The sequence below is a fragment of the Mastacembelus armatus genome, unplaced genomic scaffold (assembly GCF_900324485.2).
Source record: "Mastacembelus armatus unplaced genomic scaffold, fMasArm1.2, whole genome shotgun sequence".
Lineage (NCBI taxonomy): Eukaryota > Metazoa > Chordata > Actinopteri > Synbranchiformes > Mastacembelidae > Mastacembelus > Mastacembelus armatus.
This window is the reverse complement of record NW_022872853.1, coordinates 680,732-696,382: the sequence shown is the minus strand read 5'-3', so window position 1 is coordinate 696,382 and position 15,651 is coordinate 680,732. Positions and strand designations below refer to the sequence as shown.

The following is a 15,651-nucleotide window of genomic DNA, read 5'->3' as shown; positions in this document are numbered from 1 at the left end:
CCCGAGACCCTGAAGGCGCCTTCACATTTCTACAGAACACACGAAGCTCAGATCGTTCGAGCAGTTCTCCTCGCTGAATAGTCCCCACACTGCAACATAAACCATCAGTCAGGAAACAAACACAAAAGCTCTGCACAGCTGGATTCACATCAGCGCATGTGAGTTTAGCACCATGTGTTCAGTGTGGGTGCCATCAGATCTGCAGTAAAGCCTGCAGCATCCTGAAGGACTCATCCCATCCGATAAAAGCCAAAACCAACAGACTGACTAACAGCTCATATCCCAGGGCTGCTGCAATAATAATAACAATAATAAGTGAACATTAAATCGTACGTCTCTGGCCAACACTTCACACTTCACCATCATATTGCTGCTAAAACGCACACGTCACTTTCTGTGCACAATATTGTTTATCATCAGCACCATTATTATTATTATTATTGTTATTATTGTTATTACTATTATTATTGTTGTTGTTGTCATGTTTTACTATTTGACTCTGTTTTATTACGTATCTCTTCTTGCTATTATTGTTGTTGTTTTAGACAAGTAAGACTTGGGCAAACACAAATTTGGTTGTATTTTGTACAATGACAATGAAGGTTCTGATTCTGGTTCTGATTCTGATCTGGTTCTGATTCTGGTTCTGATTCTGATTCATGCAGACACACGTGAATTAATTAACTAACGTGTTAAGAGACAGTTGTTCTTTCCTTTTCTTACTGACCGTTTTTGTTCATTTGGACGCAGGCCCTCCCATCTTTGGCTGTTTTCCGCTTCTGGTGGAGCCACCTGGTGAAGTCCAGTTTGGTGCCATCGGTGTAGCTGTAGGTGCTGGAGTCCTGAAGAAGAGGAGGCAGTCAGACACCCTCCCAACCCCTCACCCCACCCCCAGGCGTTCTTCTGCTCACCTCTTCTTTCACGAGTCCGAACCACACCGGTATCAGCACTTTATTGCTCTTTCTCCAGAGCGTGCACAGCACCTCGTTGTACTCGTGGATGGTGTGCAGGGACACCAGGTCTCCGCCTTCACACTCACAGTGTTCCTGTCACAGGAAGAGGCAGCGGCGTTTCATTACTTTATTTGGGACAAACCACAGCACCGGGTCACTGCACACGTGACCTGTGGGGAAACTGGTCACACTGGGGCCTCACTAAACTGATTTTTGAGTTTGGTTTTGTTCTTTATTTTGTTTCATTGTTTCACCTTTGGTTTGTTTTAGTGACACCGATGGAAGCTAAGTGGGAAATTAAGACAAAACAACAAACCTGCACAGGCTGTTGTGTGTGTGTGTGTGTGTGTGTGTGTGTGTCACCTGAGCTGCATCGAAGCCTTCCTTATAGTCGAACAGCTTGATGCACTGCTTGTTGTTCAGCCGGGTCCATCCCTGTTCCTTGCAGGGCCTGGGGGGGTAGGTTTTGGTACAAATGCCTTCCACCTGCTTTGTGAGCTTATCTGTGGGACGAGCAGCAACACGTTCACAGCGTTCAGTTTATTAGGGACACTGAGTGAAGCCCGTTCCAGCAGGAGGATTTGACTCTCACCGTTCGCATAGCTGCCGATGACGTGGAGCAGGAGCAGGACAACGGCAGACCTCATGATCGGGACTCGCTCAGGCTGGAGATAATCTGGAAACAGTTTACACGTCGTGTTTATTCATGTTCCTTCTCGTTGTCTTATTTCAGTTGCAGCTGTTGTTTCTCTGGTTTCAGTGTTTTAGAAAAATACTGGTTTGTTTCATTACAGCTCTGGTTTTATTTAGTTTCCTTTGATTTGATTTGAAGGACTCTAATCGGTACAAGTCCAGTATTTTTCTGTCATATTCCTGTTTTTGAAACACAAACCTCACATACGACAAATACCTGCTCCATCCTGATGGTTTTCTGTTAAACGATGAATCTGATGTTTCTGTTGATGGACTAAATGTTTCAGCTCTGAAACGTTCACACGGTAACTAAACGTTTGCAGATCTGAAGTTCTTCATTTTTCTATCTGAGCCTGGTCCCTTTCTAAGCCATGTGTGGTTTGAAGACACACTCACGTTTTTCAAGCCTGTCTTAGTACAACACACCTAGAACACTGTTCTCCTGCTGACACAGTCCACAGTATGGGAGCAAAACCGGGTCCCAAACCTAAAGCCAAGGGAACGTGAGGGTCCAGCAGTGGCACCCAAATCAGGAGCAGCTCTTCTAATGTTACAGACTTTAACAAACACAAGTTTGGCAGCACAAGTAGATTTGACTTCACTGACACTTTGTATTTTCCCCGTTTCTGCACAGATTTGAGAGATTTCTTCTGGACGGGTGAGCACGGCATTAGGACAGACTAGAAAATCCTCCTGCGACTCTGTTCCTACCACAGAAACTTGGATCTCTCTGTTCAGGTGTGGAGCAGGACTCACCTCAGGTGTGGTAAGTTGTTCCTCGTCCGTCTGGTGTCGATCGGCTCTGGGTTACACTTTTAAACCGACCTCTGATGTCACATGGCACATTTTGACAAGTCAACACGATGAGTAAACCCTCCAGGTGAGGCTCTCGGGCATCCAGCTGTCACATGTATCCTGATGTGACATCGCTCTGTCTAGAAAAGTGGAACGTTCCTTCTCCGGTCTGAAAACTGAACCATCACTCCCCCCTGACGTCCATTTAGCTCTGGAGCTTGTCCATGAAACACAGACAGAAGATTCACATTAGAAATAACAGAGTCTTTCCAAATCCTGCAGTGAAATGAGATCTGAGTCTGGTCCACCTGCAGAGAGACGGACCCTGAGACCAAGTCTCTGTGATCTTCACGCATTTAATCTGCATTTTAATGCACCTGCTCGTTCACGTCTGAGAATAAGTTTCTATATGAAAAGACCAGAACCAACCACATGTGCAGGTTTGTCTCCGTGTGTGTGGCTCTCAGCTCTAAACCTGCAGCTTCCTAGACATCTTTGAAAATGCAGTTCTTCTTTTTTAAACTTGAATTTCAGGCAGGAACACCAGGGTCCAGGGTCCAGCTGAGTCCTGAGTAAAATCTTTCTAAGTTAAACACACAAAACTGCTGCTCACTGGCCTGTTTGGGCTCCTCACCCTGCACCGCCGTCCTCACAGTAACCAGCACAAAGTGACCAGTGTTTACACATTAAAACCACCTGGTTAGGAAAAGGAAGAAACCGCAGTGTGTTGGAAACTGATGGTTTCTGGTGGTTCTGGTTCTGAGGTGGTTCCAGTCCTGATCAAAGCGATTCTTGTTGGTTTCAATTGTCGCCACAAACTGTGTTTTCATCTCGCAGTGTCAACACGGTGGATCATTAGTCCTCCCGTCCTGACCCGGGGGGACGGCGCCCACACAGCCTCATTAGCGTGTTTCATATTTGATGTGTAAACAGGGACTGTGTGAATTTGGAGGGTGGGGACGTCGTGACTGACTCAGCGTTGATCTTCAATAATTATGTGTCTGATATTTGCACATTGTCTAAACGGGAGTTTGAGCAGAGCCGGTTCGGGAACGTTTTGCCAGTTTCCCCAGACACCGTGTGACCTGCTTCATGGATCATCACTTATGGCGGTTTAAGAGGTTTTATAAATGTTTTATCAGGTTTTGCCTTTAATGGTAAAAATCCTGGTTTTGTTTCTGTGGTTTTCTGTGGATTTGGTTTTCAAGTGTTTCCTGTACCTGAATGATTTAAATCCTTTTGAATCATTAATTTTAGGGACAGGATTTGAGCTTGTTGTTTCCCGCCATAGAGTCACGTGTTTCCGGTGTGTGAGACGGGAACAAACACAGGTGTGTCGGTAATTAACGGGTCGGGTGCGCAGTTAGCTCCGGGGCTCCGGTTGGTGTTGGACCTCTGGGTGTCCAGTGACCGGGGTATCTTAACTACGGACCCGGTTCCCCAAAGAACCTGAAGAACCGGGTCACGGCGTAGACTCCTGGAGTTACCTGGAGCTCGGACACTGGACGTCAGGGGGCCGGTGCTAACGGGCTCATCCTCCTGTGAGACTCGCACTGTTGGTTTTGCAAATGCTCGTGTGTTTAACTTCCACACCTGAGCTCCAGGGCAGCGCGCCGGAGACGCACGAACCCCGAGTCGGTGCGGACGGTTCAGGCCTCACGGAGTAAAGGTGATAGTCACATTAATTGATCACTGTGACTGATCATCAAACCCAAAGCACACATGCGCACTGACCCTTCCGTGTTTAGCAATAATCAAACTGGTCCACAAACCCAGGATGTCCCCCACCCTCCTACAGCGACACTGCTCGCCTGGTCCAGGACTCCAGCCATGGTACCCCACACCCCAGAGGCTGGACGACCCGGTCCACCTCTGCAGGTCTGGACCAGAACCGTTTCTCATGGGACACACCTTGTTCCACCTGCAGGATAAATTTCTGGAGGAAGTGATGAAGCTTATGGGGGTCTACACTGACCCTGGTTCTGCTGTGCTTTCTGGTTTCCAGAGTCCAGGGGCAGGCTTGAAGTCTCCTGCAGAGTCTGTGGAGACCAGGTAAGGAACCTTCCTGTTGCACACTGACCTCTCACCCCGTCAGGTTTGTTTACTGACACGTGTTTCCTGAGTTTTCATGGAGCAGCAGTTTTATCATTAATATTAACACTTTTCCTAAAAACTACAAATCTCTGCAGTTTATTTTCTATAAATACTCGTTTCTCTCAGGGGCGTCTGGAGTAGTTCCTGGGGGGGGTCAGCAGGGGGCGGCAGGGGCCTGTATTTAAACATTTGGTATTCAGAAAAAGAGTTTTTTGTTCTTGTGGCTGAATCTTAACGATGAAGGGAAGAGTCTCATGTTTGGTCCAGGACACTCAGTCCAAAAACCTTAAATGAAGTGTACTGGATGGAGTGTGAGGCATTAGAAGTACATCAGTGTCTGTAGTCCTGTCTGTAGTCCTGTCTGTAGTCCTGTGTGACTGAACATACTTGACTCTTTGAGGTGTGGTCTGGGAAAACGCCTCCTCCTGGTGCTGGTCCAGCTGCAGGACGTCCCCCATCCTGCCCTCAGGGTGGAAACGCAGATTAAGCAGCAGCAGAAGAAGATCCAGACGGGTTTTACATCCAGGACCTGGATTTTAGGTGAGTAACGGTTCTGCTCTTAGTTTCCGTTTGAAACTTGTGTGGAACTTTGTGTAATAGATCACGTTTAGTGCAGATGCTTTTTAAAGTCTGTGTCCTGGTCTGGGCTGGAAGAAACCAACTCCGTGGTTCCTGGTGGTGTCAGTTTGTTCTGGTGTGTGAGGATTATAGAAAACATATGAGTTGTGTTTGTTTATTGTTGTTCCTGTGGGAATGAAAGTCATGTTGAGGTTCTGCAGAGCGGCCGTAGCAAACATCACATGTGGCTGCCGTGGTTCTGTTCTGAAGCTGGTTGCGTAACGTCAGCAGGGGGATGACATGATGTTCCCTCGGTGAACTGGACCGGTTCCTGCCGAGCTTTGAACACGTGAGGAGGCTGCGGTTCTGGAGCAGGGGGGAGATGCATCGTTCGGACCAGCTGTTCTGACCCGTAAATAATTGTCCAGAATAATCTGTGGGAGGTCGGAAACCACATCCACAGGGTGACGCAGCAGGTCCCGGCTCCTCACAGGAGGTTTTAATGTTGTCAGTTGTGATGATCTGTCTCTAATCCCTGATCGGACCGAGCCCTGGACAGATCTTAGAGGGTCTTGGACTCTAAACGGTCCATGTTTCTTTGTGTTGTGTGAAAACAGGCTTCAGCTTTTGAAACAACAAATAGTGAATCAGCCTGGTTCTGTGTTAATTTGTGACCCTGAGTCTGATGTTGGCGTCAGAGCTGCTGCTGATGGTCGTTGGGTCTGTTTTTATATTTTTCATTCATGTTTCCAGAAGTTTCCTCAGTCCCAGTTGTTGCTTTCACAGCAACAAGCTGAGCATGAAATCCAGCAGCTGGGTCTTTATTAGGGGAACCCCCTGTTAAATACCCCCCATGACCCTGTGGTGTCTTTGTTGTGGTGTGTGTGTTACTGGGTGTGTGGCTGAGTAAAGAGCAAACTCATTAAAAGCTAAGTGGAGTCCTGCAGGGCCCCCAAAACCTCCAGGGATGATGGTTCAAGACCCGAAACGCACAGAGGCTTTATTGTGTTGGTGGCCAAAAGCATGTGGACACATAATCCTGCTGGCCAATCAGCAAAGCAGGATTTTCTGTGGCGTTGTTTGGAATGTGGAGCGGGTCTGGCTGTAAACGGATCCTGACACGGTGCCGATGGTTTGGCCAAGTTGTTCGTGTTGAGCGGCTCAGGTGTCGATGTGGCGGCAGGTCGGACAGTGTCTTAGTCCAGAGTAAATAAATATCCTGAGGAACCGTTTCCGAGCTGCCCCCGTTTGTTACTGTAGAGCTGCACCTGGTGGATTAATCAGCAGCAGTTTCCTAATGAAGTTATTTATCAAGTGTCCAACATCCTCCGGTGCCTCTTTATCGCAGCTTTTCTGGTTTGAATCATGGATCATTGAAGGCCACATCACTATTTTCTGTTAAACTGGAAAAACCTGATGATCCACCTTGAGACAGACCCAGATCCATAAACCTGGATGACGTATTTACCTCCGGCATGTTTTCACTGTGTGAAGGTTTTTAACCTGCACCAGTTGTCCTGTGAACTTTGACCCTTTTGGGACTAATTCTGGAAATTATTATGTTAAATGCATCAACGTGATTTTACCATTTTCTGCATCAACAACCGTCTTTTCTAGAGGAACAGTTCACTTGCATGTCCAGGCTGCAGACCAGAACCAGAGCAGGGAACAGGATCATAGGGAAGTGCTGCAGGATGATGGTGGGCTCAGTCCTGCTGTTGGTTTGAATAACTGGAGGATTCAGTTCAACAGAAATTATGATAAAACCCAAACTGAGTTTCTGTGGAGGCTTCACTGATCAATAACAGACACGCCCCAGCGATCGGGGCAGCATGTGGTAGACCAGAGCTCAGACCTGCCCCCTTTGTTCAGTCCGATCAACAATAGAAACCGTGAGCGTGATGCTCCGTCAGTCGCGTGTCCAGTGCTGGTTCTCCATATGTCGGCTCACAGAGGATCGGCGTGTTCATGAATACTGAGCGGACCTCGTTAGGCCTCGTTAGACTCTAATGAGAGACCGAGCTGCTCTGGACTCAGTCTGTCACAGAAGGATGTTCAGAGGAGGAGCGCCCGACTGCCGTGGTCCTCACAAAGAATCTTTCATTCTGTGGTTTATCCAGAGATCACTGGGTCGTGGTGACGTCTGGGGCAGGATGTGTCCTGCTAAAAACAAGACGTTCGTGTTCTACCTTGTTTGTGTGCAGAACCTCAGCTTCTCTCACTGTGGAGGTGAAACCAGCATTTGGGTTCTCCTCAGACAAGTCTGACTCTCTGCTACCTACAGCCCTTCTGGTGTTATTCCAGCTCCTCTACCCTGTGTTGGCAAAGTCCGCTCCGTCAGTGAGCCCCCCCCCGCCACCTGGCCAAGGTCAGAAGAAGCCAGTAGTGGTTTCCAACAGCAGCCATGGAGGAGTCTCTGCAGCTCAAAGTAGGAACCAGTGGCTTTGTTTTATCTTTTATCTCCACCAGAAACACTGAAGTGTGGAGGAAAACAAAAGCAACCGATCGTAGGCTTGACAGAGCCAACTTGGCCAGACTTGCTGCTCTTTTATTTTTTCCCCACTTGTGGTTTTGGGCAGTTGTTGTGGACTCAGCTGAGCTTCAGGCAGATCAGCTGAATTTGAAGTGGACCATAAAACACCTCGAATTTCAGCCAATTTCAAAGAAAATGTGGTGGGAAAAGGTTTTAATGAAGCAGGTTTGTCACAGGAAAAAAAAGATGGCGAGCGGTTTTGATCCTCTAAATTAGCAGAAGTGTCTAAATAATGGATCAGTCTCCCAGTGAAGCTGCTGAGCTCACACTGCTGCTGCTCTGATGACTCCACGTAACAAGGTTTGGTCGCTGCCTGCAGCTGTAATTTCCAGTCCAAGGCCTCAGTTAGTGTGTTTGGGGTGAGGGGGGGGGGCGTTTTGTAGCTCAACGTGTCCTTGGAACCCATGAAGTATATTCGGCATCTCTGCTGCCCCTGTGGTTTGATGACAATGGGCGTAAATCGTGTGGTAGCTCAGAGGATTCAGAGAAATTACTATGTCGCTTCTTCTTTTAGTTTCTCTGCTGCAAAAAGACGAACCACAGACACACGACTTTAGATTCAGTGATTCAGGGGATATCTCACCTCAACAAAGGAATCAGAGAAGAAGAGGCTGCAGAACGTCCCAGAGAACTTCCTGTTTTTAAGTTTTCTTCATCAACATGATACTGTTTGCAAACAGCCATTTTTAATAAGGTTAACACTGGTTATTCTCATTATTGATTATTCTTCCAGGATGTTCCCAGAGCTCAGTGTTGTCTGTGAACTGGTCTGTTCCAGTCCAAACCTGAAACATCTTATATTAATTGTCAGATATGACACGCAGCAAATCTTCACCAGCAGCTGCAGCTAACAGATGTTTGTTTGTTTTGCATTATGAACGACTAATATTTGACTATTTTTGTCTGGCAAATGACTGAAACACCCTAAACTGTCTTTTGCAGAACTTCATTCAGGATCTTGCTGTTTTTAAGTTTCCTTCAGTGTCTCAGTGATCCAGTGATGATTGTCTGCACATCCACAGGTTCCCTGCAAACAGCAGCTGATCACAGACAGTTTGGCTGCCTGTGATCAGACACTTTGACAAAACCCAACAGAACCCAGTGTCTCACTCACGGAGCGGTAATCTGAGCGCTGGACTGGATTGGCCCGGTGTGTATCAGCTGTGTTACGTCACCCTGCTGCTGTTCTCAGAGCAGCTTCCAACAACAACCAACCAGGATCAGTGTTTCCCTCCACAGCTGCTTCCAATTACTCACGTCGTACTCTCTCACCCCCTTCCCACATTACTAACAACCTCTCGCTCGCCCGCCCCGTCCACAGTCGTACGAGTGAAGTTGGCGTGTGGTTGAAAACACTGTCACATTCAGCTTTGTCAGAGCAGAAACTGTTGTTGAGCTGCTTCATTTCAAAGTCACTAAATCTTTATGTTGGTGTTTGTTTTCAGACAGAGCAGCCTCCCAGTTGTTTTAAGTCATTTACACTAAACATGTGAGTTTGGATGTGAACAGTGACTGTGAAGTTTTGGTTTAGGATGTTATTCACCTCATGCCTTGGTTTTTATATTGGGACATGTTGTTTTGAGGATTAAAGGTCTCTGGTTTCATGAGGTCTTTGTTTGGTCCCGCTCTCATATCCATGTGGCACATGTGAGCCCGTCCTAATGCTCAGAACAGGAGACACATCCTGTCGTCCTGTTTCTGATCTCCCGGGCACATCTTTCCATCCCTCCGTCCCTCCAACCTTGTTTCTCTGGGGAAAATCTCTCCTGGTATGTTGTGGTTTTTATTTCCATTGCATTAGTGCGGTGTGTTGTCGCTGTGTGGCCTCTGTGCAGCGAGTTTTTCCGCTGGCGCTCAGTGTGTTTTGGACTGGGTTTGGTAACAGTACGCTGGAAGCAGACTGGTGAAGCTCTGGCTCTGAGTCAGCCCGTCAGTGGAAAACGCAGAGGATGCTGAACCTGAGCTGCATCCTCCACAGCAGCACTGTCTTTGTATCATTGCTGTCGTGGAAATTCCCACAACAAAGAGAAAAGCAAAGTATTTCAAGAAATACCCGCTGTCAGACGTCGGTCCATCTCTAAGTGTGTCTGACCTTCCAGCTGTTCAGGTCCTGCTCATCTCTGCAGACTCTTAGACCTGCACCATTAACTAGAACACGTGTTTTTAAAAAGCAGCAGCATGATCACTTGTGTACTGATAGTTGAAGTAGGTTTTCAGCACCAGGACTGTTTGCTTTATTGAGGGTTGGACTTGTGTCACGTTTCCCTTTTGGCTCAGTCTAACTGGTCCTCTCCTCACAGGCGTGGCCTCTCCTCGTTCCTGACTCCGCTCGTCATTGTTTTCCAGCCTCAGTTTCTCAGTTGTGTAACTGCAGAGAGAGAGAGAGAGTTTGTCCGAGACTTCCTGTGGTTTCTTGTGACTCTCGCCCTCTTGCTCTTCTCTTACGTAAGTCTCCAGGGCTGCTCAGGATTTCAGATGCTTTGACAAAGTTCTGGGTTTAACCTCAAACAGCCAAACACACACTGAGGTTTCCAGCAACAGTGAACAAGCTGCTCTAACCCTGTTTAAGCCAAAAAGCCTCATTTGGTCAACGATGAGCTAAAATATTGAATCCAGGTGTGTCTGTTGCAGCTGTGCATCACTTTGGAAACTTCCTGTTTCTTACTGGGGAATAAAAAACGTGCGTGTGTCTGTGTAGGACAGGATGTTTGACCCTTCAGGCACATTTGCATCAAACCTAAAGGAAATCGGCATGTCCTCTGCGTGTGTGTGTGTGTGTGTGTGTGTGTGTGTGTGTGTGTGTGTGTGTGTGTGTGTGTGTGTGTGTGTGTGTGTGTGTGTGTGTGTGTGTGTGTGTTGACGTTTAGTTTACAGGTGTTGCAGCACTTAGTCTGAGTCGATTGTGCCTGATGCTTTTCATCGTACCTGCAGCACGATGACGACCGACGGACCCACTAAAGGTGGACGAGGGCCTTTTTACTACACGTCTGTGTGTGTCCTGTGTTGTTGGACATGACTGCTCATCTGAAGTGTGTGCGGTTCCCTCAGGGCCCGTGAAGAAAACCTCTCTGAGTCCGGCTGACAAGGATAAACCGATGGTATGAATCCTGTGTGTGCACAGAGGTGCTGGTGTTACAGCTGTTACACACTGGTGAACTGGTCCTTCCAGCTGGATGAAGGTTTCAGACAGTGTGTGTAAAGACAGGTGGATGGAAACACCTGTTGGAGTCAGCAGATTTCTGAGCGTGTGTGTCGGCTTCTCTTTGGTCTCAGAGGTGTTTTCTCAGCCTCAGTGCGGCTGCTCTGTCAGATCAGCATCATTTCCACGACTCTGCTGCTCACAAAACCCTGAAAACACCAGAGCTGCACTGTTTGTCTTCTGAATCCTTCCTTCACCTCGCTGAGTTTACTGTCAAAGCTCTGACATTCCTCTGGTGCGGCCCGCTGGGAGCTATAAGGCTGCTCTCAGACAAATGGTCCTGTCCGTCGTTTTAGTCCAAATGCACATTAAGCTTGTTTACAGCACTTTCATCACGACCTCGGAGCTAAAATCCTTCTAACGGCACAGACACGGGGGGAGTTACAGTTTCAGCTGGAAAACACTTCTTATCTTCTTCTTCTTGTTGGTCTGTGTAACGGCACCATCAGGCCTTTTGTCCAGACCAGACACTGAGTTAAGTCTGTTCACATCACAACACGAGGAGCCTCCTGCTGCTCAGAGATCAGCTTGTTTGCTCATTTTATCTTTATCGTTTGTGTATTTAGCTGCAGATGCAAACACGTCTAAAACGTTCTGTTATTATAATGAACACAGGCTGTTCTCAGTTTGTTTGAGCTGCTGCACTTTGTGTTTATTCTGTGGTTGGACTCTGGTCCGGAGCCTCGGGCGAACCGCTGAGGGCTGGGGCCTGAAAAAGACAAACTGCTCTGAGTCAAAGCCAAATTAAAATTCAACAGAAGTCCTGCAGCTCATTAAGCCGCCAGGTAAAAGGACCATCAGCAGTGAGGTTGTTCTCAGGCGATCCATCGCCGCTTTGTTTATGTCACGTCTCGGCGTCCTGGCTAAGACTTGGCTCAGGGCGCCGCTGCCAACATATGGCTCCTTTTATCCAGCAGTGCATCATTACTCACTGTGGCCTCCTCACAGTCTGCTGCTTCCTTTCAGCGCGAGCTAATCAGAGTTTTATCTCACGGGGAGCAGCATATGTTGTTCTAATGGAGGCTTTCTGCCCAAACCGCCCGTACAGGACCATCAGTGTTTAATGCTGTTGGTTTTACAGTTGGAGGCCCAGAGGGAATTGAACAGTTGCTGCTTCTGGCAGCGGCTCTGTGGGTTTTGACTCAATCAAAAACAAAGACTACAAGCTAGTGCAAACTGCTCGATGGATCCTTTCAGCTCCGTGTTGTTCCTGCAGTAACTTTACTGCACCGGGTCATGGTCAATGACAGAGAATGAAATGTTTCATTAAATTCATGAAGCTGCCTACAGGCCGACACGTGATCGACCACGTTTGATCACAATAAACCAAAAAGATGATGTTAGAATCATGTGGTTTGCGGCTGCGGCCCACCAGACCCTCTGACTGATGTCGGCCATTTAAGAGGGTGAGAACATTTGAATTTGTTGTCCAGAAACAAATGTCTCGGCCCAGAGAGTGAAGAACCAACAGAACCCAAACATCTTGTTCGTATGTTTGAAAGCTCGTGTTGCTGTAAAGCTGTCACCTGGCTGGACAATCGGTGCACTCGTGTCTGGATGTTGATGGATGCTCTGGAGGCCAGAGGGCCCCACGGCAGCATCTGCAGGCTGAATGAAGGGGCCAAGGCCGGGCACTCATCGCCGCTTTGTTCGGCTCCGTCTCCAGGACAAAGACACGAGGAGGGAAAGTGGTCTCACACACGTCGTCCATTCAGCTCTCACACACTTCACCGCTCCAGTCTCTGAAGCTCACAGTTGCCTGATCGGGTTCGGCTTTGACGCTTGTTGCAGTGACAAATGCTGTTATGGTCCGGATCCTTTAGGGGCCCCCGAGGGCCCACAGTCAGTCTGGGTGGAAAGGTTTGCATTGGTGTCCTGGAAACATGATCACAGTCCTAAGTTGAAAAGAGAGACTAGTCTGGCAGCAGATATACTGGGCCTGGACATTTGGGTTCTTGGACTGATAAACAAAAAGTTCCTCATTGTTGCCACAGGAAAGGCACCACCCAACCCCCAACACCATCACCATCATCATCATCATCATCATGTCTCCCAGCAGGCCGTTCAGCTGCTGTGATGGATCGACCGGCCCCGCTCTAATCGAGGACTAATTAAATGAAGTGTTGGCTGGTGTCGGGGAGGCTGACAGACTCGGGCGCTGCAGCAGAGCTAAAGACCCTCTAATCAGATTTGATCCCAGGTCAAATGTAGTTTGGTTCCCCCAGCAGAAGGTTATCTGTAGGTCCTTAGTAACCGCTCAATAAATCTGGGTTAGACCACAGTCTGTCAGACCCGTTTGCCTGGATCTCACCTACACAGTCCACCTCTAGTCCTGTATGCATGTCTCTGTTCTTAACCACACCGACCACGTCCTGGACTCATTTGACCAAGTGTCGGACTTCTTTAATCCACAGACCTATAGACCAGTTAATTCATGGCACATGAGGCCTGCAGTGTAAATGTTCTGGGTGTTTGAGGCTCTCCAGAGGAGGAAGCAGCTGCAGCGGCCACACCAAACCCAACACTCAGCCCCACCTGAGTCAGGGGACCCCACCCGTCTGGCCGCAGTGCTGGGACAAGGACCCCAGTCAGCCGGCGCAGGAAACAGACCCCCGCCCAACTCCTCTGCCCCCCGGCCCAGGCACACTTCCTGTGATGGAGAGAAGGTGGCTGCTGGCTCCAGCCCCCGTCCTTATCGAGACTCCTGCTTCTCTGCATTTCCAATGGGAGGTGGAGCGCTTGTTTTGTTCCTCGGCGTCTCCCTGCAAAAACATAGCACCCCCATCCCCCACCTCCTCCTGTGCTGCACAATGAATCTGAAAGGTCAGATTTTTCTTAGAGAGCCTGATGTTACAAATCCTGAAGTTTCCCTGTGGGGGTCTACAGTCTGTCCTCAGACCCTCCCATCAGATCAGGAGAGACTTTTAATGGGAAAAACTGGAGGAAACATCAGGAACAGCAGAGGGATTTTTGTTTTTAAGGACCATATTTTATGACTAACACTTTTCAGCACCGCAGTGGAAAATACGATGAAATGAAACTTACTTTAGCATCAGGCCCAGTGTTTCAAACAGTCCAAGGACCAGATCTGCACTAGTCAGAACAAAATACCAGAGTGAGACACAGTGACCAAGTACAAACGCAGCCGTGTGTGTTGTCTGTGTGTGTCTGCTGTTGTAGTTTCCTGCACTTTATAGCTGATCTGGACCTCGAGGTTCCTGTGTCCTGTTTACAGGTGAAGTTGACTGATCACACTTACCTGTTTCTTTATTATGGTTCTTATTTAGCTGCATTTCACCTGCACTTTACTCTATAAACACAACAGCTTTGCCTTTGTTTGGCTGCCACACTGCATCTTTCCTGTATTCTGGACTGTTTCCGGTCTTGGGTTTTGGAGATTTCAGTATTACAGCCAAAGATGTTTTTGGCACATTGGGAGCTGCTGTTCTTCCTCTGCATGTGGGTGTGTTAGTCCTCAGCTCAGATATCCTTCCTTTAGCTTTCTGAATGTCTTTGTGCATCTTGAATGAGCTCCAGTCATCAGCCTGTCACCTTCTCATTTAGATTAGATTTATTGACAGAAACGTCAAACGTCTTGTGGTGCCCGGGATTTGTTCTCGTCGTCTCCTCAGATCCGTCTGATGGAGAAGTCTGAGATCCACTTAGAAGAACAGGTGGCATTCCTCGAAACAGACTCACAATCTGCACATCAATCAGGTTCTTTCAGTTCGGATCTGATGAATTCCTTCAATATGTCGGACTCACGTCTGCCCGGGGGAGGGGCAGGGAGTGAGAGGGTCTTTATTTAGGAAGAATGCGAGGGGTGGCCCGTGGCGGGGCGTCCTGCGAGCTGGCAGATGGCCGATGGGACGAGCAGACTTTATTCTTTCAGGGCTCCAAGACACAGACCAGCATCGGCCTGGGGGGGGCAGGACGGGTCGGGATCAGCTCGGCGTAATGTGAAGCTGTGAAATCTGCTCCGCTTGAATCTGGAGAGTGAAGCTTCACTCAGGAGCAAAGATCCGTGACTTAATAATAATAATAATAATAATTATAATAATAACGTGACTGTGCACATTCATTTGACTCGTGTTCAGTGACGGGACCTATAAACCACAGGCAGATGGTTTCAGTCGACACCGGTGATTTAGTGGTGTCACCTTTGACACGACTACGTGTCTCGTTGTCTCTGGACTTTAACTGAGCCGCTGTCTGTGGTTCTGCTGTTCTGATGGTTCTCCCTCTTTAAGTGGCTGTGTTCTCAGTAACTTTTTCTTTTGGTATCAGGACACACGGAGACGCTGGAGGGAACTGACTTTTCTTCACGGCTATTAAAATAGTGTGTGCGTGCGTGCGTGCGTGTGTGTTTGGTGCTGATACTGTGGACCAGATCCAGCTGACTCAGCCTTTAAACACACACCAGAGGAAATAATCTTAAACAGAAGATCCTTGGTGATGTGGTTTCTCAGGTTCATCTCGTCGTGACCTGTGTTGGTGCAGGGTCTGACATGGTCTGATATAGACCAGATCTGTTTATCCTGTGCACACACTGACCTGAACATGGATGTGCTGCTGCATTTAGTGAAGCTACAGACTGAAACGTTTCCCACAGACTGTAACTAACCAGCCTGAACCAAACTACAGATTCTGGATCCATATTTTGCTGTTGGAATCATCTTCTCACGCGGTTTGAACCAGTTTAACCATCAGGGACCAACCTGCGTCTTCACTGCTCTGAGTGAGTCTCAGCTCCTCCCGAGGTCAGAGGTCGGTGATGTGTGCGAGGCTCAGCAGTGCATTGTCTGTGTGTCCCCCTCCCCTCCCCC

General features: G+C 48.1%; 1 protein-coding gene across 1 annotated transcript; it reads right to left on the bottom strand.

Moving 5' to 3' along the window:
• LOC113131219 (snaclec 5-like) lies at positions 1-2,472 on the bottom strand. The gene is made up of 6 exons (XM_026308247.1): positions 2,403-2,472; positions 1,546-1,629; positions 1,317-1,456; positions 912-1,046; positions 728-842; positions 1-89 (listed from the first exon to the last, which is right to left on the bottom strand). The coding sequence occupies exons 2-6, from the start codon at positions 1,598-1,600 to the stop codon at positions 22-24; spliced, it is 513 nt and encodes a 170-aa protein (XP_026164032.1). The 5' UTR covers positions 1,601-1,629; positions 2,403-2,472; the 3' UTR covers positions 1-21.
• Between the last annotated feature and the right edge of the window lie 13,179 nt (positions 2,473-15,651).

Bases quoted from the DNA above. Each gene is read 5' to 3' on its own strand.
- LOC113131219 (XM_026308247.1), bottom strand. From the start codon at position 1,600: ATGAGGTCTGCCGTTGTCCTGCTCCTGCTCCACGTCATCGGCAGCTAT. The intron at 1,457-1,545 runs GTGAGAGTCAAA...CTCGTCCCACAG, and splicing joins CATCGGCAGCTATGCGAACG to ATAAGCTCACAAAGCAGGTG. The intron at 1,047-1,316 runs GTGACACACACA...TTCCTGTGACAG, and splicing joins AAGGCTTCGATGCAGCTCAG to GAACACTGTGAGTGTGAAGG.